Source organism: Bos indicus x Bos taurus, chromosome 23 (assembly GCF_003369695.1).
Source record: "Bos indicus x Bos taurus breed Angus x Brahman F1 hybrid chromosome 23, Bos_hybrid_MaternalHap_v2.0, whole genome shotgun sequence".
NCBI lineage: Eukaryota > Metazoa > Chordata > Mammalia > Artiodactyla > Bovidae > Bos > Bos indicus x Bos taurus.
The window spans coordinates 25,212,090-25,236,522 of record NC_040098.1 but is presented as its reverse complement, the minus strand read 5'-3'; the positions used below and the strand labels follow the sequence as shown (position 1 = coordinate 25,236,522).

The following is a 24,433-nucleotide window of genomic DNA, read 5'->3' as shown; positions in this document are numbered from 1 at the left end:
AAAGGGACTCTCAAGAGTCTTCTCCAACACCAGAGTTCAAAAGCATCGATTCTTTGATGCTTAGCTTTCTTTATGGTCCAACTCTCACATCCTCACATGACTACTGGAAAAACCATAGCTTTGACTAGACAGACATTTGTTGGCAAAGTGATATCTCTGGCTTTTAATATGCTGTCTAGGTATGTCATAGTTTTTCTTCCAAGGAGCAAGCATCTTTTAATTTCATGGCTGCAGTCACCATCTGCAGTGATTTTGGAGCCCAAGAACATAAAGTCTGTCACTGTGTCCATTGTCTCCCCATCTGTTTGCCATGAAGTGGTGGGACCAGATGCTATGATCTTAGTTTCTTGAATGTTGAGTTTTAAGCCAACATTCAAAAAACAGGTATCCATGTATACACATATGTATTCTTTTTCAGGTTCTTTTCCCTTATAGATATTATAAAATATTGAGTATAGTTCCCTGTACTATGCAGCAGATCCTTGGTGGTTATCCATTTTATGTATAGTAGTATGTAAGTGTTACTCCCAAACTCCTAATTTATCCCTCCCACAACCTTTCCCCTTTGGTGACCATAAATGTGGGTTTATTTCTTGTGCGTGTGTGTGTGTGTGTGTGTGTGCGTGTGCGGGGTGGGGGGTTACTATTTCTGTGTGTGAACTTTAAGATCAGAATGATCTGTTGGAGGGTATGTCCCTGGTGATGGCTGAATAGAAGGTACATCAGCTCATGGGGTGAATGTAGAGTAGCACAACAAAAGGACAATTTTGAGCTAATCTAAATGAAATGGTCATGATTTGAAATGGTAGATTGTTGATGACTTAAAATGTTGCATATTCTTTGTCCCTTGTTTTGAAATATTCTTTAGTTTTTCCCCATTTTTTAACTGGTTAGTGATTTGTCATTACTAGTTTGAGAAAATTTAAGTGGAGGGCTCTAGGCTATTAAAATAAACACAGATTCCAATATAAGTCAGCATTCAGTTCCTTGAATTTTGAGAGGAAGGTGAGAGGGAACGGATATTTGACAGAGTTCTCATAAATGGAGTGATATTGCTGAGAGATGGTTTCTTTCTTCTTTTAAGATGACATGGACCTACTGGTTTATATTACGGGAACTAGTTTCTCTGGTGACTACAAGGCCCTGCAAGTTACAGTGAACAAAACGAGTTGCAACGTTATTTTCTCAAACCAAACAAACGTGGTGTGTCAGACAAGCCTGCTGCCTATTGGATTGCATCAGATCTCGATGTTGGTGAGACCCTCTGGTCTTGCCATCAATGCCAGTGGAGGAGGCCTCTTCCTAAATGTGGAACCCAGACTGGACACTGTGGAGCCTTCCCGAGCTGCAGACATTGGTAATCTGTGGGCAACCACATTGCCTCTGATGCTCTGAGACCTTCGTTCTTGCCAACCTGCAAGAATCTAGTCTCGCCACATAATAAATCCATATCCACTGTGGTTCACAGGTTTTTGTTTTCTGCCATCAGCATTTCTTCTAATGAGTAATGGACGTTTGAGCCCTCAAATGAAGTCACTTGCCACATAAAATGCCATAGTTTGGTTAATGGTGTCAGGCATCACGAGGTCAATCATTAAGTCACTGGGACAATCTGATCAAGGGGAAATGACACTAGCTGGGGATTTGGGACATGTGGTTTTGTTTTCAGCCTGCCAAAGTCAGAAGTGTGACCTTAGATATTTCATATACTCTGTGGGACTTAGTTTCCTTATAACGATGAGGATGGGCCTGGTATCATTTACTGAGCACCTCTTCTAGGCAGTTGCACACCCTAAATGCTAACAGTTGCCTGAAAGATGGAATTATTATCCTCATTTTTCAGATGATATAATAGGGTTCTAAGAGAAGAGTGACCTGCTCAAGGCTTCCTGATGAAAAAAGTGCGAGTGGCTAGGACTTCAGCCTATGAATTTTGAGGGGGACACCGTTCAGGACTCCTCTTTCTGGTATTGAACCTAGGGCTGGGGGGAGCCAGTATGTGGCTTGAACCCCTTAGTCCCCTGGAAGGGTCCCTGAGCCTGTGACATTCCCCTATTCTTCTGTGTCACCTGTGAGGGTCTTGACTTGATTGCTTCTCTTCCCTTCCCACCCGACTAGGTATAGATCTTTCTTACAGCCTTGGTTGTAAGAAGAGCCTTTCTGTCAGCCTTCAGGTTGTTAGCAGTGAGCTCTGCTCCACATGTAGGTGTATCTTTGATGTTTGTGTATCCTTCTACTCTGCTGTCCTGATCTCTCCAGATAGAGCTGTTTTATAAGATATTTTAAATGTCCAGCCGAAGATCCCTTTACTTTTATTATTGGAATTTTGTTATTGGCATGTATTTTTCATTGAATTTTAAAATCAGCTCGTTTAATTTAAATTAAAAAAAAATTTTTTTGTATTTTTATCATAATTGCACTGGTGCTTTAGTTTAACCCAGAAAGATATGCCACCTTATGATGTTCACTTTCTGTACATTTACTTTAGTTTTCTTATTTAGGTTTTAACCCATCTGTTAGATTCATCAACAGCATTTCAAAGCTTTCTTCAAGTTTCTTCATATTCTTGAATTGCTCTTGTCAAGATTGTTTCCAGATATTGTATCTTTTATGTTGCTATTGTATGTTGGCTCTTCTTCAGTGTTAGTCTTTAACTTAGAAGTCTATTATGGTCGTGCTCTGAGTCTTCAGGGCATGTTTATATCTTTAACTTCAGGGTAATATTCCATTCAGTCACGTGATACTGAAAGGTCTCCGTCAGGCTGTACGTTTCCTTTCTCACCCCGACACATGTGCCATCTCCCCACTCTCGTGTGTCTCTATTTGGTGGCTTTACTGCCTCTCCTGTATCCCTTTCTGGAGAGATGGCAGACCAGAGTCATTGCTCATCCACGAGAGATGGGCTACCTGTCCATCAGATGGATCAAGGGCTGCCCTCCAGGTGGGATATCAGTGTGACTGGTGCCATCGCTCCTCTTGTTGACATTATGATTGCTATAGTTGATCCTCAGTGGTCAGTGCAGAAGTCCTGATGACACCAGGTGCTGATGACAGTCACTTCTATATCATCATGGAAACCAGAACCTTGTTGGTGTGGTACCATTATCACAAAGCCAGAAAGGCTAAGGCTGTCATTTAAAGATGAGGGAATGGAAATTCGCTGGTGATCTGGTGGTTAGGACTCTGCACTTTTGCTGCAGAGAGCATAGATTTAGTCCCTGGTTGGGGAACTTAAGACCTGCAAGCCATGCAGTGTGGCCACAAATTAAAAAAAAAAAGAAGAAGATGAAGGAGATGAGACCAGTGAACTCAGGGACAATAGTGCAAATGACCTGCTGTAAGTGGCAGAGCAGTCTGTGGCCCTGACTCTGGGACCCTGTTCTTTCTACCATTTTATTCTTCCTCTCTTACACTCTTTTCTTGGGAAAAGAATTTAAGTTTTATAGAATTGACAAGGATGATATTTAAAAATCTTGAGCAGAAAGAGTTTTCGGAAACCATTTACTTTATTTCTCCTTTCCATGACTGTGTTGTATCCCTATGTTTTATTCTTGAATATCTCCTTTTCACTGCCCTCTATTTACTTTATTTCTCCTTTCCATGACTGTGTTGTATCCCTATGTTTTATTCTTGAATATCTCCTTTTCTCTGCCCTCTAGTCACTGTATCTCCCACCTTATTTAGCAGTTTATATCTTTAACTCCAGTCTCTTTCTGCATGTTGAATGTGCCTTGTGTTTTAACTACGCAGCTTCATATTTTTATTTCACCTATTTCTCTTATGGGTTGTCTACTAGCACAGCTGTGTGTCCCATCTGAAAGTGTTGCTTTTTTACAGGAGGTCTCTGGGCCACCATCCGAGGGTCTGGTTTGGATAATGTTAACCTGGTGTTATTTGGATCCCAGTCTTGTGTCATTAATGTCACTACAAGCAACTCACGAAGAATTCAGTGCAAAGTTCCATCCAAAGTAAGTGGAATCTTTGGGCATCTCCTTTCTGGGTAGATGACCATTATTAATGTGTAGTTAATTAGGGGGAAGGCAATGGCACCCCACTCCAGTACTCTTGCCTGGAAAATCCTATGGATGGAGGAGCCTGGTAGGCTTCAGTCCGTGGGGTCGCTAAGAGTTGGACACGACTGAGCGACTTCGCTTTCACTTTTCACTTTCATGCATTGGAGAAGGAAATGGCAACCCACTCCAGTATTCTTGCCTGGAGAATCCCAGGGATGGGGGAGCCTGGTGGGCTGCCATCTATTGGGTTGCACAAAGTCGGACATGACTGAAGCGACTTAGCAGCAGCAGCAGCAGTAGTAATAGCAGCAGTTAATTATGTGTAAGGTTCTCAGTGGATCATTTCTTAGAACTAAGTTGACTGACATGATCGTCTCATCATGAGAGCGTGCTTACTTATATTGCTTACACGGACACACTTTTGCTATGAAGTGGGAAGCTGACCCCACCAATGTTGCTTGTAATTAGCATCAGTTAATATCTTTTAAAAGAAAATGACCAGACTGTCCCAGTCCACACTCTTAATGAATATTAGTGCCACTGAGTAAATATATTAATTTAGTGTACATTCTGAGTGTTGGTTTGCAAGACATATATCTTATAATTTTACTTCTTTTTCAAGCAAACAACTTAGTTTTCATAAGCAATTTTGTTTTCTGGCATGGATGGGACTGGTGAAACTTGGAATATTCTAGAATGTCTGCATGTATGCATGCTAAGTCACTTCAGTCATGTCTGACTCTTTGCAACCCTATGGATTATAGCCCACCAGGCTCCTCTGTCTACGGGATTCTCCTGGCAAAAGTACTGGAGTGGGTTGCCATGCCCTCCCCCAGGGCATCTATCTGACCCAGGGATTGAACCTGGGTCTCCTGTTTGGCAGGCAGCTTCTCTACGACTAGTGCCACCTGGGAAGCCCTTCTTTTCTCCAGGGGACCTTCCCAACCCTGGGATTGAATGCAAGTCTCTTGCATTATAGCCTGATTCTTTACTGTCTGAGCCACTACTCAGTCGTGGAATGTCTGGTTCCTGTGAAATAAATAGCTTAGTTAATCCTAGTTACTCCCTGCTGCTCCCCTGTTCCCTTAGAAGCAAGTCCCTTAGCTTTCTCATCCCTCTTCAGTTGGTTCTGTTTCATAGATGGCACAAGAGGTTTGGGTCCAGGCCCTTGCCTAGTGCTGTGGGAGAGAGTCATGCTCGCAGCTGAGCTTGAACCTCCTATTCAGAGTTCACTTCAGTGCCATCAACATTCCTAGCACACCCATGATCCCCAAAGAAGGCTGTTTGCCAAACAATAAAGATCTCTGAAAGAAGAGAAAGTTCAGAATAATCTTTGGTCTCATATTTTTAATCTCATCCAGTTATTCAAATATTATGAAATATTAGCTTTTATATATAAACTGCATGCAGTTCTAACATATGTTTGTATTGTGATTCATTTCCTGTTATTGGACATTTAAATAATTTCCAAAGTTTCCCATATTTATTGTGTACTCACCATGTGCCAATATAAAAACACAGACATATAAAGCTTTTGACACAGGTATCTGGTTGTCTGAAACTCTTTTTAAATTAATACTCTCATCGTCACACGGGTGCCTGCTTTCTGATCCCTTGGCCAACATTGTCAGCACTTTAGTATGTATTGACCATTTTAATGGGTAAAATTTTTACTGATTGAATTTCTTTCACCAGAGAGTATAAATATTAGGAAAATCAACTTTTAAATTTGAACCAAGCAATGCATGCAAAGTTCAAAAGAAAATGATAAAACAATCGCACTCTCTCCTTCCTCACTTCCCCATTCTTCAAGTCCCCATTTCTGAAACAACTACTTTCAATTCTTTTGATTATAGTTACAGAAGCATTTTATGGTGAAATCAATAAACCATATTTACATTATTAAACTATTTAAATGATAATGGTAGGCAATATGTATTTTTTATAGTTTGTTTTTTCTTAGAGTTTTTTTTTTTACATGTCTTCCTTGTAATAAAAATACTCTGTATTTAAAAAAATTCTTTGTATCAGTTGCTCTTTTTTCTTGATGCTTTCTCTTCTGCTTCAATTTAACTTGGTGATTTCCAGATTTATTTTACAGGTTTCATCCTAGTGTTTCCCTTGATTGCTCTCCTGAATAGATTCACTGTTTCTTGGAATTTCTTTCTCCTTTTTTGGTTATTGTTTATTTTTTGAGGTCATGTCTGTAAGAAATAGTCCAAGACAGAAAATGTGGGCGGGAAGTTCTCTGAGTACTTAAATGTCTGAAAGTATGCTCATACTTGATGGATAGTTTAGCAAGATATAGAGGTTTATTTGAAATTGCTCTTTTTTTTTTCAGAACCAGTTGATGTGTTAATTGCAAATCACTCTTATTTACTCTTTAATCTGTTAGATACTGCACTTACCTTACCTGTTCTAAGTATTAGTCACTGTGTGTGTGACAGAAAGAGAGAGAGACTTGAAAGTAGCAATTATATTCTTTAAAAACAATTTTCTTGAAGTTAATCTTTTAAACTAGTTCTATATGGACTTCACTCACGTCAGTCTTTTTTACAGTTTTGATTTTTAAAATTAATTTTCAGGGGGAAGATGGACCTACTGTGAATGTGACTGTTATCTTGGGGGGCCGTCCTGTGGTTCTTGCCATGGCATTTACATATGTCTCCTCTTTAAATCCAGTAATCGTGTCTCTCAGCAGAAATGGAAGCAGCATAGCAGGTAAAATACCTCATCCTGGAGGATATTTTCATTTTAGACCACTGAGCCTATAAGAAAGGCAAACAATGGCCTTATTAATTTTTAATGAATGTAGTATTATATTTTGGATGGAAGTTATTTTTCTGAAAACCTGGAGACTGATTTTCTCATCTTCGTGTGCTCAGTTGCTAAGTTCTCTCTGACTCTTTGTAACCCCATGGACTGTAGCCCACCAGGCTCCTCTGTCCATGGGATTTTCAAAGCAAGAATACTGGAGTGGGTTGCCATTTTCTCCTCTTGGGGATCTTCCTGGCTCAGGAATTGAACCCACATCTCCTGCACTGGCAGGCAGATTCTTACCACTGAGCCACTTGGGAAGCTCTTTCCCATCTTAGCCATCATTAAATAAATCTCCTTATATATATTTTTCTCTCTGTAAAATTGAGAACCATTTCTATCTTGAAAATGGGAATTCAGTGGTAAAAATTCAGTAAATGTTTATTGCACCTATCATGTGCCAATAATAATAGCACAGACATATAATCAGAATTCATCTTTGTCATTAATTGATAGAATTATTAGCCTCAGTTTACAGATTAGGAAACTAAGGGACAGAGAGAATAAGTAACTTGTCTAAGATGTTACTTGTAGTAAGTACTAGAGCAGGGATTTGAACTCAAGCAGCCTGGTTGCAGATTCCAAGCATCCAGCCACTTATAGTTTACTATAAAATGGCATTTGGGGCAGCAGTTCCTATTATAGCAATTATTTGATATGATTAGAGAATAGTATATTCTGATGAACTTTTTCCTTGAGAGACATGTATAGAAAAAATGAATTCTTTAACATTCCAACTGCATTAAATGACTTAATCTTTGATGATTTAGATGATACAACAGGATGGAATTATGACAATTTATTATCATGTCTGGATAGATTTGGAAAAGTAGCGGGTAACATGGTGTTTTGGTTAATTGGATGCCAGACGACAGAGTTTATGGCAGACATGTCTAAGGGTTTATTATACAAGACCATCAAATTTCCCAAAGAAACAGCCTGGACTCCATCCTTCTGGTACTATTTTCATTTTCCATTGCTCAAGAGTACATAAATAAAGGGAGGTGTCCTTTAGCTTCTCAATATTATTCAGCTCAGATAGTGCAGAAGAAGAATTTGCTGCCTGAGGCGACCAAAGTGTGTAAAATTCCTTAGTGGTATAGATTCTTCCCAACAAAGTAGAAAAGGGAGGAGGGAGCCCTGTGTTCTATTCAGATTTCAGTGATTTTGGCTTTTAATAAAATTCCCCACCTATAATGAAAAGAATAAATGCATTGCATCAGTGCCTCAAAGGCATCTCATATTAGCTTGACAGTTGACCAAGAGCCCAAGGAGTTCATGTTATTGATATATACAACATGATGCATTATTTGCAGGATTTCCACTTGCATTGAGATCTTTCTACAGGCAGAATAAAGAAGAACATGTTATAAAACCCCAAGTGAGGAGTACCCTATTGGGAAAGTCTGTTTCGAAAGTTGGAGGGTATTAATACATATCTCCATCAAGAAGATGCTGATGCTGATGATAACAACAGAGTCAAGAAGAAATCAGAGAAAGAGGAAGAGGAGCAGGGGAAGGAGGAGGAAGAGTTTGATGTGAGGGACTGTTAGTGTAGTTTTTGTCATCAGCGCTAGATTTGAATGAATCCCAACTTAACCACTCCCTGGTTAAGTTTTTTTTTTTTTTTTTTTTTTAGTGAGAAAGGCGCTGACATGTTTATTTTTAATATTTATTTGTTTGTTCTTAGTTGTGGCACTCAGGATCCTTGATCTTGTTATGGCATGAGAACTCTTAGTTGCAACAAGCAGGATCTAGTTCCCTGACCAGGGATTAAACCTAGGCTGCCTGCATTGGGAGCATGGAGTCTTAGCCATTGGACCACTCCTTGAACTCTATTTTTAGTGTCTCCAGTTATTAGGTGGGAATAATCATTTCAAGGCGATTGGGAAAAATGGAGATAAAGTAGGTAACAGTACCTAGCCCACCCAGGAACTAACATGGAGTAAGCACTCGATAAATGCTTTGTTGAAGTGAACACTGTCATTCTGCCAGATACTGAATGTGGAATAAATGGGTCAAAGATGACCTCTGTACACTGGCCCCATGTGACTTGCTCCTTTAAGCAGGCTGGGATCCATCAGCTGAAAACTCCGCCAATGCCAAATTCAAATTCTTTCACCCCCAGTTGTTTGAAAGAAAGAAAGAAAGAGAATTCACTCAGTTGTGTCCGACTCTTTGTGATACCATGGACTGTAGCCTACCAGGCTACTCTGTTCATGGAATTTTCCATGCAAGAGTATTGGAGTGGGTTGCCATTTCCTTCTCCAGGGGATCTTCCCAACCCTGGGATGGAACCCAGGTCTCCCGCATTGTAGGCAGACACTTTACCATCTGAGCTACCAGGGAAGCACCGCCCCCCCGCCCCGCTCACAAGCATATTTATTTAACCTTTTAGAGCCTATCTGCTTTACACACCCTACAAAAACACATTTAACATGTTACAGCCATAGATCAGATCAACCTGGGGGACTCAGAGCCATTACCACCCTCCAAAGCTCTCTGACCCAGAAACTACCCACGGGGATGCTGAGTGACTCATTATGTGAGGGACATAGAAGCTGCCTCTCTGATCTCTTTCTCCCCTAGGAGTTCTTTGCCCTTCTCCTCTTCTGGGTGGCAGTCTCTGACTGATGCTTCTGGAAGGTCTCCAGCTGGCAGATTTCCCCACCTATGGAACCTGTCAAAGCACCATCTCTATAAATCTTGTTCTGTGCTACGGCCACCTTGTGATCATGTCTTCTCAGTCAACCCTGAAATTTTTGTACTCACTACCCTGAGGCTTCAGACCTGATAGTATAAATGAGGTTGGGAAGACAGGAAGAAGTAAAGAGGATATGGAACAGAGAAGAAAATGAAGTTAGCTTTCTTCGTCTTCAGCCACAGAACCATCTTTAACTTGGCCTCTTTCCATACGATCCTTAACTGTATCCACATGTACCTAGAATTCCAGGAAGTCACCCCTTCTCTTTCCTTCTCTCCAAGTCACTGGGTGATTAACTGAGAAATTGCTACAAAAGGCAAAGCTTTGGGTAAAACTGAAGTTTTTAGAATCAAATTGTAAATCCTTGACTCTCTATCAGTCCCTATTGGGATTTATCTTTCAAATTGAATTTCAGGCACCGTCTTGCCCACAGGGCCTTTCTTGATATTCAGACAGTGGCTCTGATTTGAACAATGCCATGCCTAATTTCTGCCTCTTTATGGCTTGTCTTGTTCTGAAGCTTTTTCGGCACCTATTTTTATTAACTTTGGAGGTTCTTTGAGGGCAAGGACCACATTTAACTTATTTTGTGCCTCTGTGGCATATTCTTCTTTATACTCAAGAAATATTTGAGATAAAATGAAGTGTATTCATTTTATTCATGTACAATGAACGCTCATAGTATACATGGCATTTTAGTAGCGTTGCTAATAAACTAAAAAGGCATTGAGATATTTACAAGACTGGGCTCAGGCCCTCACATTTCCATTAATCATCTCTGAGACCTAGACTTCTGAGCCTTGGTTTCCTCAAAAGCAAAATGCTGGTCCTGCTAACTGTCCGAATAATGTTATCGGGACAGTGTGAGGATCAAATGGGACAGTATAGGTGAAAGGACTCCACAATTGTGAATTGTTGTTGTTCAGTCACTCAGTTGTGTCCGACTTTTTGCAACCCCATGGACCGCAGCATGCCAGGCTTCCCTGTGAATGACTGAATGCATATATAGCATTGCTATGGGGCTCAGTGCATACTGGAGACAGAGTTTTAGATTTTCATCTTCAGAGAAGTGGAGGCTAAAAAAGAGGTCACGAGATGTTACTTCCTGGTGGTTATGCAGACCATCATAACTACTTGATTTGCCTTGACACTGAGATGAACCTAGTGCTTCTTGAGTATAATCGTTCTGACCATTTTGCTTTCTGTGCCCTTGAGGTTATAGGCTGTAGCTCCATTAAAAGAGTTGTAAGTTTCATGAAAAAAAATTAGGTTGACATTAAAACTCTTGATTAGAGTATTATGCACAGTGCTGACCACGTGTTTAATCCGGAAAGATAGTTTTAGAATTGAATACGTGACTGAAGCACTAATCCACTTCACAGGGGCTAATGGATTTTCTTCAACACAGGAGGTGAGATCCTTTCCATTGGAATGCTGCTGCCAGTGAACCACACAGATCTGGATGCTGAAGTCCGCATTGGGGACACCAGGGCTTGGGTCCTAGCGCAGACAGCTCAGGGCCTGGAGGTGGTGCTCCCCCCGCTGCCTGCCGGGCTCCATGGAATCTCAGTCTCCATCAATGGAGTCCACATTCATGCACAAGGGTGAGGTGGAGTCCTGCCATTCATTACAGCTCTCCTGATGGTCTAATGATTCAGTTGAAGAATTCTAGCTTTGAGTTAGGTCATTATTTTTTTCTTCTTCCTCTGAAGCTAAGAGATAAACTCATGAGAATCCTAAAATTTGAACAAATCTTAGAGATCCTACAGGACAGTTCACTCTCAAGTCCAATTTTTGGCTTACCTGTTGGGGAAAGGAGAACTTTCTGGAGCTAAGATGTCATGTCTCTTGGTTGGGCTGGGGTGGGGTGGGCACCTCTATGTCAGGAGAAAGAATCTGTGCTTAATAAGAGACTGATTTCACTAAGACTTTAATTAGACTGTATCTTGGTCTTTGAATAAATGCTGTCAATTACTGCACAAGCTGCTGTCGGTCCTCTTCGCCCTGAAGTCCCTCTGCCAAGCATTTCTCCGAAAGTTCCCTTGCTTCATTCAGAAAGTAGCTAAACTCAGGGAGACTGATGTGGCCACCTGATGTCCATGCAGAAAAACGTCCCCCACAGATTCTTTTCTACACTATTTCCCTCTTTCTCTGGTGGGCAGTGCTGGTCTCATATGCTTTCCATCACAGCCCCCTTTCTCTTTTCTTCTCTAACATACACATCTCTGCTGTTTTGTGCCTTCTTTTCTCTCCTCCTGACTTTCAGTTATTTCATGACCATCTCCTCATTTTGTGTAGGGTGGATCTTCACATCCAGTACATCACACAAGTCTTCAGCATCCAGCCTTGCTGTGGGTCCCTTGTGGGTGAGTGGCTCTGACCTGACTGGTTGCATTTATTCTGCAAGTCTACTCCCTGGGTATTCAGATTTCGTTCCTGGATTAATAAACTGGTGAGACCAGAGATGGGGCTTCAAGGAGAAGCCCTTTTCCCTGCCCTGGGAACTGAGTAGTGTACTTTGGAGAGTGTGAAACTCAGGATTCTTTAGCCCAGTGAGTTCAGAAAATTAAAGAATTTTTATGAAAAAGACATGTGCTTGGTTTTCTTTTTTTTTTAATGGAAAGAGGCTGAAATATCTAAAAAGTGGCCCATCTGGAGTACATATCACCAAATCACTTTGCTATATACCAAATGAGCAGAAATGAGCATAATATTGTAGATCAACTACAGTTCAATTGAAAAAAATACAGAAAACAAGTGAAGAGCTTCCCGAATTAGCCATTTCGATACTGCTTATGCAAGGAGAGGAGACATGAGTCTCTGGTGTCTTTACTTGCTCTGGGATGTGGATGAAGGACCAGAGTCAGGAGATGGATGGGAAGGAGTGGGTGGAAGGGAGGTCCAAGAGAGAGGGGATGTATTGATACGAATAGCTGATTCACTTTGTTGTTCAGCAGAAACTAACACAATAATGTGAAGCAACTATACCTCACTAATTAAAAAAAAAGAAACACAAATGCCAGTATGGGAGATGTCAGCACTGGACAAATAGAGAAATATAGAAAACTATTCATTTTCAGAAAAAAAAATGAAAGCTATGTATTTGCATGTGATAACCATTGTGACAGTGTATGAAATAGCACAGTATTCATTAGAATTTTCTTATTGAAGTATAGTTGATTTACAATGTTGTGTTAGTTTCAGGTATACAGTAAAGTGAATATATACACACATATCCATTCTTTTTTAGATTCTTTTTCCATGTAGGCCGTTACAGAGAATTGAAGTATTCCCTGCATCCTATAGTATGTACATTATCCTTTTTTGAACGTAGTATAATCCTTTTAAAAGCTGCTTTACTTTACCACTGATTTGGTGATGATAAGGGGTTTGTGGCTCCCATCCCTGTCCTGTAGGGAGGGTGTGATTGGCCCTCAACTAGAAAGTGAGACAATATGACTGTAACAGCAAAACCACAAGCATGTTTCAGTGTTTCAGTGGCTCTTGATATGTCACATACAAATACACATATGACTATACAATATATGGATTACTGAAACATTATATAGACTAATATAGAAGATAAGTAGAAGAATTCAACAAATTTAATTTTTCATCAGTGTGTAAGTTGAATATCAGTTCAGTTGCTCAGTTGTGTCCAACTCTGTGACCCCATGGACTGCAGCATGCGAGGCTTCCCTGTCCATCACAAACTCCCAGAGCTTGCTCAAACTCATGTCCATCGAGTCAATGATGCCAGCCAACCATCTCATACTCTGTCATCCCCTTCTCCTCCTGCCTTCAATCTTTCCCAGCATCAGAGTTTTTTCCAGTGAGTCAGTTCTTTGCATCAGGTGGCCAAAGTATTGGAGTTTCAGCATCAGTCCTTCCAATGAATATTCAGGACTGATTTCCTTTAGGACTGAGTGGTTTGATCTCCTTGCAGTCCAAGAGATTCTCAAGAATCTTCTCTAACACCACAGTTCAAAACCATCAATTCTTTGGTGCTCAGCTTTCTTTACAGTCCGATTTTCACATGCATACATGACTACTGACAAAACCATAGCTTTGACTAGACAGACCTTTGTTGGCAAAGTAATGTCTCTGCTTTTTAATATGCTGTCAGTTTGGTCATATATAGAACAATATACATATACTCTGCATAATAATACAGAGAATAATATGGAATAATAGGGCAGTTAATACAACAGATGATAAGACTGGAGAATTTGATTTTTTATTAATGTATATATTGTATATCGGAGAAGGCAATGGCAACCCACTCCAGTACTCTTGCCTGGAAAATCCCATGGACGGAGGGGCCTGGTAGGCTGCAGTCCATGGGGTCACTAAGAGTCGGACACGACTGAAGCGACTTAGCAGCAGCATGTTGTATATATGTGTATATGAATTACATATATACTCTTTCTACATAGTAATATATAGAATAATGTAGAATAGCATGTACGATAATACAGCAGATGACGAGAGCACGTCAAGAAATTTGATTTTTCATTAGTGTCGAAGTTGTCTAGGATCTATAAATATACTTGAAAACGTATTTTGTCTTAAACTTTATAAACATTCTTCTTATGGAATAATTTGTGTTGTTTTACTGCCATGTGAATTTCAGCCCATCTGACTCCTGCCAAAACAGTCATACATTTAACACTGGTGGGGTGAGGCGAAAAATTTCACTAACGCTTACCCCACCTTTCACTTAGTTGTTCTGGGGCTCACACAGCTGCTGTGAGTTCCTAGTTCTGAAATACCAGCTTCTCAGTTTTTTTTCTCAATATTTGTGCTTCAGGTGGAACCATCCTCAGCATCTCAGGAAGAGGGTTCAGCAGGGACCGAGCTTTGCTTTGGGTGCTGGTGGGCAATCGGTCCTGTGACATCGTGAACTCAACAGAGACCAGCATCTGGTGTGAGACCCCGCCGCCAGCCCCCCTGCCGCTGAGCGCCCCAGTCCCTGTGGAGGTCTGGGCTGGCAGCAAGCCCTTCCCCCACCGACCTTCGCCTCGCCTGGTGGGGAAGGGCTTCACCTTCATGTATGAAGTGGCAGCAACACCAGTGGTCACTGCCATGCGGGGAGAAGTCACGAATCACAGCCTGAGGCTCTATGTGGAGGGACAAAATCTCTTCGACTCAGTGGTCCTTCTGGGTAACTTGAGCTGTGATCTCCAGACTCCGTCTCCTGGGAGCAACTTGAGCCCGGCTGGGTGCACTTTTCCTCTTGACACTTTGGAGGCCGGCCTGTATCCTCTCCAAGTACACCAGAGGCAGATGGGGTTTGCTGACATGTCTGCGGTGCCCCAGCAGTGTGTGGTGATGCCTCAGATAACCTCCATTTTCCCAACACGCGGGTCCACTTGCGGAGGGACTGTTCTCACAGTGAGGGGCTTGGCTCTCCGCTCCAGCAGGGGGTCAGTGGAGGTTGACCTCTCGGGTCCCTTTACTTGTGTGATTTTGAGTTTGGGGGACCAGACAGTCCTCTGCCGGATTACCCCCGTGGGTGACCCCTTGCCTGGTACTTCCTTCGCCCTGAATGTCACTATCCTGGTGAATGGACTTCCCAGCATGTGTCAGGGGAATTGTACTCTTTTCTTGTGTGAAGAGACAACTCCTATCGTGGATGATTGGACCACAAACATCAGTGGGTCTCTGACCACAGTGCTGGTTAGGGGTCAGAGGTTAGGTATCACGGCTGATGAGCCAGTGGTGTTTGTGGATGATCGTCTTGCTTGCACTGTGGCTTTCCATAATGCAAGCCACGTGGCGTGCTGGATAAGTGACTTGTCCCCTGGACCTCACTACCTATCTGTTTTTCATGCAAGATATGGGTATGCCTGTTCTGGTAACTTGTCCAGACACTTCCATGTTTGGCCTCAAGTGTTTCATTATTTCCCCAAGAATTTCAGCCTCCATGGTGGAAGCCTCTTGACCTTGGAGGGCACAGCCCTGAAGGGACTGAACTCCACATTAGTCTACATTGGCCAGCAGGCCTGCCTGACCGTGAGCCTCGGCTCTGAGCTCATCCAATGTGCTGTTCCTGCAGGGAATGGCTCTGCTGCCCTGGTCATAGAGGTAGATGGACTTTCCTATCAGATGGGTGTCATTGGTTACAGCAGTGCCTTCACTCCTGAATTGCTCTCTGTTTCTCAGACTGAAGATGTCTTAACCTTTTCGGTAGCCCGGATCTCAGGAGCTGCAAATGTAGACATTTTTATTGGGATGTCCCCTTGTGTGGGTGTCTCTGGCAACCATACCCTTCTCCATTGTGTGGTCCCATCCCTTCCGACCGGGGAGTACCAAGTCAGAGGTTACGACCGCATGAGAGGGTGGGCCTCGTCCATCCTGATGTTCACTTCCAGAGTGACCATCACAGCAGTGACCGAGAATTTTGGTAAGTCGGACAGATGAGGCAGAGAGCTTTCTTTATGTAAGTGAATTAATAGCTCCTCTCACCACTCTACAAGGTAGGAAATCAGCATCAGTTTGAACAACAGAAGAAGAGAGAAGCCGGTTGGCCTCTTACAGTCCCAGCTTCCTCCTAAAACTTTGTCATGCTCCAATTATGAGGCATTTTTTTGTTGTTGTTGGGGAGATTGTGCATATTCTCTAAGTGTTTGATTGTCTTTTAATTTGATGCATTAACCCACTTTAATTTGTGTTTTAAATTAAATAATACCATTTGTAAGAGCTCATAATTTGATCATTTAAGTAGAGCATAAATGCCTTCATCTATTTTTAGACCTATTTGCCAATTTGAATTGTTTTAAACGTATTAAATATTATTAATTTTTATCATTTTGTACTATTTCACACATGAATTCATACTCCATAAATAACAGGCCAATTGTGCAGTACAGCTGCATTGGTTGAACTTTCTCTCCTTTGAGTTATACTGCAGTGTGCTTTGCCTTTTCTTACACGGAAGGTTTGGGTTTCTGTTCCCTTAATGTCTTCCTGCATTTAAGATGGGGCTTCCTAGGTGGCGCTAGTGGTGAAGACCCCACCTGCCAATGCAGGAGACATAAGAGATGTGGGTTCCATCCCTGGGTGGGGAAGATCCCCTGGAGGAGGCATGGCAACCCATTCCAGTATTTTTGTCTGGAGAACCCTATGGACAGAGGAGCCTGGTGGGTTACAGTCCATGGGGTTTTAAAGAGTCATACACAACTGAAGTGACTTAGCACATAAACACACTTCAGTTCAGTTCAGTTCAGTTGCTCAGTCATGTCTGACTCTTTGCGACCCCATGAATTGCAGCACGCCAGGCCTCCCTGTCCATCACCAACTCCCAGAGCTCACCCAAACTCACGTCCATCGAGTCGGTGATGCCATCCAGCCATCTCATCCTTCTGTCGTCCCCTTCTCCTCCTGCCCCCAATCCTTCCCAGCATCAGAGTCTTTTCCAATGAGTCAACTCTTTGCATGAGGTGGCCAAATACTGGAGTTTCAGCTTTAGCATAATTCCTTCCAAAGAACACACTTAAGATAGTTCAAATGTGATTGTAATGCAGAAAGTTTAGAAGTCATGGAGTAGGGTCTTAGACGGAAGAAGCACCAATCCATTTTTTGGAACAAATGTGTCTGTCCTCAGCTGGGTGAGATACTATAGGGATTGGGGCTTGTTTCTAAGTCTGTTACTATGTTAGCTGGGTAACTTTTTTAAGCCTCAGCATTCTTATTTGATAAAAGGTTGGGGCTGGTTTTTCCTCCCTAGTTCCCCTTTCAACTCTCTAAGAATCCATGATTTTTAGGCAAGAGGGCAGGGGTAAGAATGTACCCAGGCAAAAACTTGGTCAGGTGGCTGTGTAAGTACCACCTAGACTTGACATGAAGGTGGGAGAAGCTGGAATCTCAGCATGGCCTAGAGATTTCAACCAGCATTTTCCTTTATTGGTTCTCATACTGAAGCAAAACATATTGTCTTGACTTTACCCATTGGATAGGCATACTTCCTACATGGCCGGTAGAAGTGTAAACCAGGGCAACATTATTTTGGAGAGAAATATGGCCATATCTTTCCAAACTAAAAATTTCCTTTTCTGTTGACCTAGTAATTCCACGTCTAAGTGTTTGCATCATTTTTATTCATATAAGTGTATAGTCCATTGCAGCACTTTTAATTGCAGCAAAAGGGGAGAAATTATGGAACTATTCCTGATAGCTCAGTTGGTAAAGAATCTGCCTGCAATGCAGGAGACCCAGGTTCGATTCCTGGGTTGTGAAGATCCCCTGGAGAAGGGATAGGCCACCCACTTCAGTATTCTTGGGCTTCCCTGGGGGCTCAGCTAGTAAAGAATCCTCCTGCAATGTGGGAGGCCTGGGTTCAATCTCTGGGTTGGGAAGATCCCCTGGAGAAGGGGAAGGCTACTCACTCCAGTATTCTGGACTGGAGAATTCCATGGACTGTATAGTCCATCGGGTCACAAAGAGTCAGACAGGACTGAGTGACTTTCACTTTTACTTTCAGCAATCAACAGGAAAATTGCTCAGTAAATTAGGGCATAATCATATAATGGAATTCTAAGTGTCTATTAAAATGAAGAGCTGGATCTCTCTCTCTATATATATATAGAGAGAGAGACTTGGAAAGATGTTTATGCTGCATTTCTAATTAAAAAAACAAGTCGTAGAATGCTATGTATAGAATGATCAGTTTGTAGTAAAATAGTCTATATGCTTTAGAAAATCCTAAAGGCTTCACAAGAAACTAGATATGTCTTTTTCTGGGGAGTGAGATGAGTAGGTAAGGGAAGTTTTACTTTCATTTTGTACTCTCCTGTATAAAAAGTTTATAAACTATAAACAAGCATTATTTTCATACATAAGAATCATATGACACTTTTCATAGGTTGTTGAGTATGACGGGTTTGACAGAAAGGGCTTCAGAGCTCAGATCTTAGTGAGAGGAAACTGAAAAAATTAGGGATCTCAGGCCAATTGTGTGGACTCCATTAGGCATGGAAAGAAGGGTGGGCAGCAAGAAAGCATAGGTTTGAATTTTGAGAAAAAAAAAAAAAAGATTTGCCTCTGTGATGGTAAACTCCTCATTTTGTCTTTAAAGGCCGCCTAGGCGGGAGGCTCGTGCATGTGTTTGGAGCAGGATTTTCTCCCGGGAACATCTCAGCTGCTGTGTGTGGTGCTCCCTGCCAAGTCTTGGCTAATGCGACGGTGTCTGCCTTCAGCTGCTTGGTTCTGCCCCTCGATGGTCAGTAAAAACACCAGATTTGTTTTATAAAGAGTAGGTGTGAAATTAGCATACTTTGGTTAACTGCATCTTTTTGGTAATTCATGCTCTCAGTTCAGTTCAGTTCAGTCGCTCAGTTGGGTCCGACTCTTTGCGACCCCATGAATCACAGCACTCCAGGCCTCCCTGTCCATCACCAATATTGACTCAATTTTTCTGTTTGTTCCTATGGAAAAAGTTTTCTCTGATCCCCATGTAAAGTGATAGTTAGCACTGAAGACCGCCTATTAAGATGACTCATAATAGCTTTTTTTGTCGTATTAATAACAGCAAAAAATTTATCACATATTTTTGACAGCAGTTCTGTGATGACGGGGAAAGTGATTCTGAGTTGTGAATACTAGTTTCAATGGAAGCATAGCATCAGGGAGAAAATAGTCTCTTGGTCTCCTGAGGTGGGGCTGCTGGAAATGTCTGCCTACTGGAAGTACTAGCGAAGGGATTACATCATCCGGCTGGAAATGTCTTGCACATTAGTGTGCTCAGGTCCTGAATCTTATTATAGGCAAAAGGGTCAATGTTGACATTATCCTTTTATTCTGTAAAGTCCAGGTAATTATCTGAGCCGTAACTCAGTAAAATAACCATGATCTCTCATTGCTTTAAACTTTGTTGTAGTTTGTTGCTCTCTAGTCGCTAAGTCATGTCCAATTCTTTGCGACCCTGTGGACTGTAGCCCGCCAGCCTCCTCTGTCTGTGGGATATTCCAGGAAAGAATACTAGGATGGGCTGCTGTTTCCTTCTTCCGGTGATCTTCCCGGGATTGAACCTGCATTTCCTGCATTGGCAGGCAGATTCTTTACCCCTGAACCACCTGGGAAGCCCTTTAAGTTTTGTAAAATATGGCATGGGAAGCTATGTCTTTGTGGGGTGAGGGGGTTAGAATGCAAAGTGCAAGGCTTGATTTTCCCATGAAGCTCACAACGCATACTAACTGCCCACTGAGCTTCAGAAAAAGAATGTTTCAGGGATGAAATTGCCATTAATCACTACAGGGTCAGCTAAACCACCTGATTATCTTATTTGCATAGTCATACATCTTGTACCTGTGCACTTAAAAACCATTTACCCTCATGTTTTCTGTGTAATGCTTGAAGTTACATTCCTAATTTATGTGTTTGCAACTTGACTGTGGGTAAAAGACTTATAGTGATAAAAGCATTGCTTCATCTGAACTTGGACAAAAATTCCATGATGTATAATACTATTGTGATGGCAGTTTACACTGGATTGTCTTAGACCAGAAGGAGGAAGGAGAGGAGGGGGAAAAGTTGGGGGAGGAGAAATAACCCTTGTTTAAAATACCAGAATCTGAGGGTCTTATTATCATCATGTGTATAAGCAGAACATTATAGAAGAGAGTATTATTCTACTTAAGACTCTGCAGTAGGATATTTAGGATATGGTAGAAAATTTAAGTTAATACATCTGTTTCTCTGCTCTCACTCCTATGCAAAGAACTGTCCTGGCTTAGGGGACATGCAAAATCAATGTTTGATGAAAGAATAAATAAGGGAATTGGGAAATGGTGGAAACATAAACTGTTAGTTGCTCAGACGTGTTCCACTCATTGTGACCCCTGGACTGTAGCCTGCTAGTCTCCTCTGTCTATGGTATTCACCAGACAAGAATACTGGAGTGGATAGCCACTCCCTTCTCCAGGGGATCTTCCTGAACCAGGGATCAAACCTGGGTCTCCTACATTGCTGGAGCATTCTTTACCCTCCCAGTCACCAGGGAAGCATAGAATCAACCATTTCTAGGTCCTAATATTTTATAAATGCTGCTACAGTTGTTTTTTTTTTTTTTTCTGAGGGAAGGTGTGGCTTTCACATATACACTGTTTAAATCAGTCAACCCCTTGCTATTGTTTCAAGACAACCAGAAGTACAAACTTAAAAACCATGAAGTCAGGGTTAGAGAATTTGTGTTTTATATTGGGAGTTTCATAACTCATAGGAGAAGAATAAAATAATTACATTTAATGAGATTTGGTTAAATTTATAAAAAGACTTCAAAATTTCTTGATATTTTGAGGAAAACGAGTGAGAAGCTGTGACTCTTACGCTTACCACTAGGTGTCAGCAAACACTCGTTGATTGTGCAAGGGCTGCTCATTTATTCCAGAGAAATGGATAATTTGACTTTTCCTTTTTCATTAAAAAATAAGTCTTTTAAAAGATGTCTAAAGATGGGGAGGAACTTGTGAAATCCTACTCCATTGGTTTTTTAATGTAAGATCCAAGATGGAAGTTGGAGATTCTATGAATCTCTGAAATTGAATAAAATATTTTATGACTATGATTATGTATTTTTTCTCCCAAGAAGTAGGTCTATAATGGACATCAAACTGTCAGAGGGATGTATCTCAGAAATTCTTAAAAACTACTAATAATTACCCTTCCTTAAGAAAGGACTGTACAGAATCAAGTTAGTTAAGAATCTGTTATACTTTAAAAGATTTTTTTAGTGGGCACTTTCACAGCAGTAACCCCCTCAAGTGGTTCCACAGTTACTCTTTCCAGAGAAATCTGCCCTTTTACCTAATGCTCCCCACTCTATTTTTTTCACCTTAATCAGTTGGAAAGCCCTTGGGAAAGCTGAATAATTTCGGTTCTTTTAACATAATGCTTCTCAACGATTTTATTATTGAGGATTATATTATTATGGATGGATTATTGAAAAAAATTATTATTACTGGAGCAGCAACAGTAGCAGCACCTGGGAGTCTGTTAGAAACGCACAACCTTGGGGACTGCTGTATCAGTAAACATTTTGGCATTTCTCTTCTGAGACTCTGTAGAAATATGGAATCACTATGCTGTATCCTTGAAACTAATATAGTACTGTAAGTCAACTATACCTCAATAAATTTTTTTTTTAAAGATGAAGCTTTTAAAAAAGTCCTTTTGCTGCTTTGGGGTCTTTCATCTTTACTTTGGGGCTTCTCCAGTGGCTCAGCAGTAAAGAATCTGCCCGTGATGCAGGAGATGGCAAGAGACCTGTGTTCGATCCCTGGATCGGGAAGATCCCCTGGCAGAGGGCATGGCAACCCACTCCAGAATTCTTGAGTGGAGAATCTCATGGTCAGAGGAGCCTGGCGGGTTACAGTCCATAGGGGTGCAAAGAGTTGGACATGACTGAAGAGACAGCACACACACACACATCTTCACTTTTTCCTCAAATTATACTTCTAATGAAAGGAGACTTTTACTTTTGCATATGATAGGTTGTTATAGCACCTTGTCAGTTTAACACTCTGTTTAAAATCAGCAAGATATTTGATCTTTTGGTTTCCTGCATTTATATCTTGACTTATACAATATGACTTCTTCATGGAAACTGATTTTTTCTGTGAGGTGCGAAAACCTAAAGTGATTAAGGTTGCACAGCTATTTCGTGGCAGAACCTTGAGTAAAATTGAGTAAAATTCCTGGATTCCGATCCCCAGCTCTGGGCATTTATCATAATCCACCTTGTCAATTTGCATCCACCTAATCACCCGTAATGAGTTCATTACTTTATAGGTGTTAAGCCTGTTTTTATTTGCCCTAGGGCTTACTAACTGGAAAGTTCTCATATTTCCTCTGTCCATGTGAGAGTCTTACTTTCCAGACGTTTTAACTGCTATAATTCTTTGGAAACACAGTCACAGAACCTACAATGTGTCAGGTGCTTCAGAATGTACCAGCAAAAAGAGTAACTATTTTTGTGTGAATGAGTAAAGGCAAACCCTCTTGTGTACTTGCCTCATACCTTGCTGCATGCAGTCATGTGATATGGGCAGGTGTCTTAGCTTCAAACTCATAGTCCTTGATAACACATGTTCTGTACCTGCGTGAACAGGCTAGCTCCTGAGGTAGAAGACTAGAGAAAATTTGCTTTTTTCTTTCTATTTGATTAAGGTTTTCAGGCAGAGGTGCTCCCAAACCATCTCACGTAGAGATGTGTTCGTGCTTAGTTGCTTGGTCATGTCCAGCTCTTTGCAATCCGTGGGCTCTAGCCTGCCAGGCTCCTCTGTCCATAGGATTCTCCAGGCAAGAACACTGGAGTGGCTTGTCATTTCCTACTCCAAAGAAAGTAGGAAATGGCAGACTTGTTCATCCTCCTGTTAAAGGTTATTGCCAGTCTGCCTTGGTGATGCTTTTTACATTGGGTCTCGTGACGTGGGAAGAAATGGTCTCAGGGTCAGAGAGCTTCAAATCATTGCTTTTCTTCTTTACGAAATGTTAATCGAACTCCCTGTATGAAAATCAAGAACTTCAGTTAATCAAGAGATCCCATAAAGATAATGAGAAGTCTAGCCACAAACCTGGCGAAGGTGTTAATAAGCATGTAACTTCTTTAGGATTAGCACTCAGAATATAAAATGGCACAAATCAATAAGGAAAAGATAAGCATTCCAGTAGAACAAAGAGGCGAGTGACCTACACGGGAAGTTCATAGAAGAGAAAATAGGAGTTATTACTAAATATACAAAAAGCTGTTCAACCTAAAAAATAATGATGAAAATGCAAATTAAGGTCACAATGAAATGCTTTTGTATACTCACTGGACTGACCAAAATTAAGTCTGATAATCTCAAGTGCTGGCAATTATGTGCATTACTGGGAACCCATAAAGATAGGAAAGTAAAATGGCACAAACAATTTTCTTAGAGACATATCCTCTAGAGAAAATGCATCACATATTTGTAGTGGCAAAAGCTGGGAAATTCCCCAAAGTCCATTGGTGACAGAGTAGGCAAATATATTGTAGTACTTTCACTCAAAGCAGTGTTGAAGAGCAATGAAAACATTGGAACAGCAGTTATGTGTGATAATATGGCTAAATCTTGGAAACATAATGTGGAGTGAAGAAAGCAGGTCTAAGAATATTATGCCATGTATAACTTTCTAAAGTTCAAAAGGAGGTAAAAGGCAGCCACCTTCTGTCTAGTGGCTGTTTCCGAGAATGAGGAGGAGAGTGGTAGACTTGGCCAGGAGCGCGTCGATTGGCGAGCATCGTGCCGGTGTTAGACTTTATGTTGGCTGATCCTGTGGTACATTCACATGAGTTTTTTTTACTTGGATGATTTATATTTTACAAAAACATGATTTATATCCTTCTGTATATATTATGTATATCTAATACATTTAAAAATTAATGTATTTTATTAGAGGATAATTACAATATTGTGGTGTTTTTTTTCATACACCGACATGTGTTATTTATTTTTGGGGGTATAGTTGCTTTGGGCTTCCCTGGTAGCTCAGCTGGTTAAAAAATCTGCCTGTAACGCAGGAGACTCCACTTCAATTTCTGGGTCGGGAAGATTCCCTGGAGAAGAGAGAGGCTACCCACTCCAGTATTCACGGGCTTCCCTGGTGGCTCAGATGGTAAAGAATCCACCTGCAATGTGGGAGACCTGGGTTCGATCCTGGGTAGGGAAGATCCCCTGGAGGAGGGCATGGCAACCCACTCCAGTATTCTTGCATGGGGAATCCACATGGATAGAGGAGCCCAGTGGGCTACAGTCCATGGGGTCACAAATCAGACACGACTGAGCGACTAAGCACAGCACAGCACGTACTTGCTTTACCACGCTGTGTGAGTTTCTGCTGTATAATAACATAGATCGGCTAGGCGTGTTAAGTCGCT

At 41.3% G+C, this 24,433-nt stretch overlaps 1 protein-coding gene across 1 annotated transcript in view; it reads left to right on the top strand.

The window, feature by feature from the left end:
* PKHD1 (PKHD1, fibrocystin/polyductin) overlaps positions 1 to 24,433 on the top strand; it is a 443,492-nt gene that overhangs the window by 53,328 nt on the left and 365,731 nt on the right. The window contains 7 exon segments of the mRNA XM_027525460.1: positions 1,085 to 1,357; positions 3,838 to 3,968; positions 6,599 to 6,734; positions 10,943 to 11,138; positions 11,833 to 11,900; positions 14,345 to 15,940; positions 18,611 to 18,754. Coding sequence (XP_027381261.1) covers positions 1,085 to 1,357; positions 3,838 to 3,968; positions 6,599 to 6,734; positions 10,943 to 11,138; positions 11,833 to 11,900; positions 14,345 to 15,940; positions 18,611 to 18,754 — 2,544 coding nt within the window.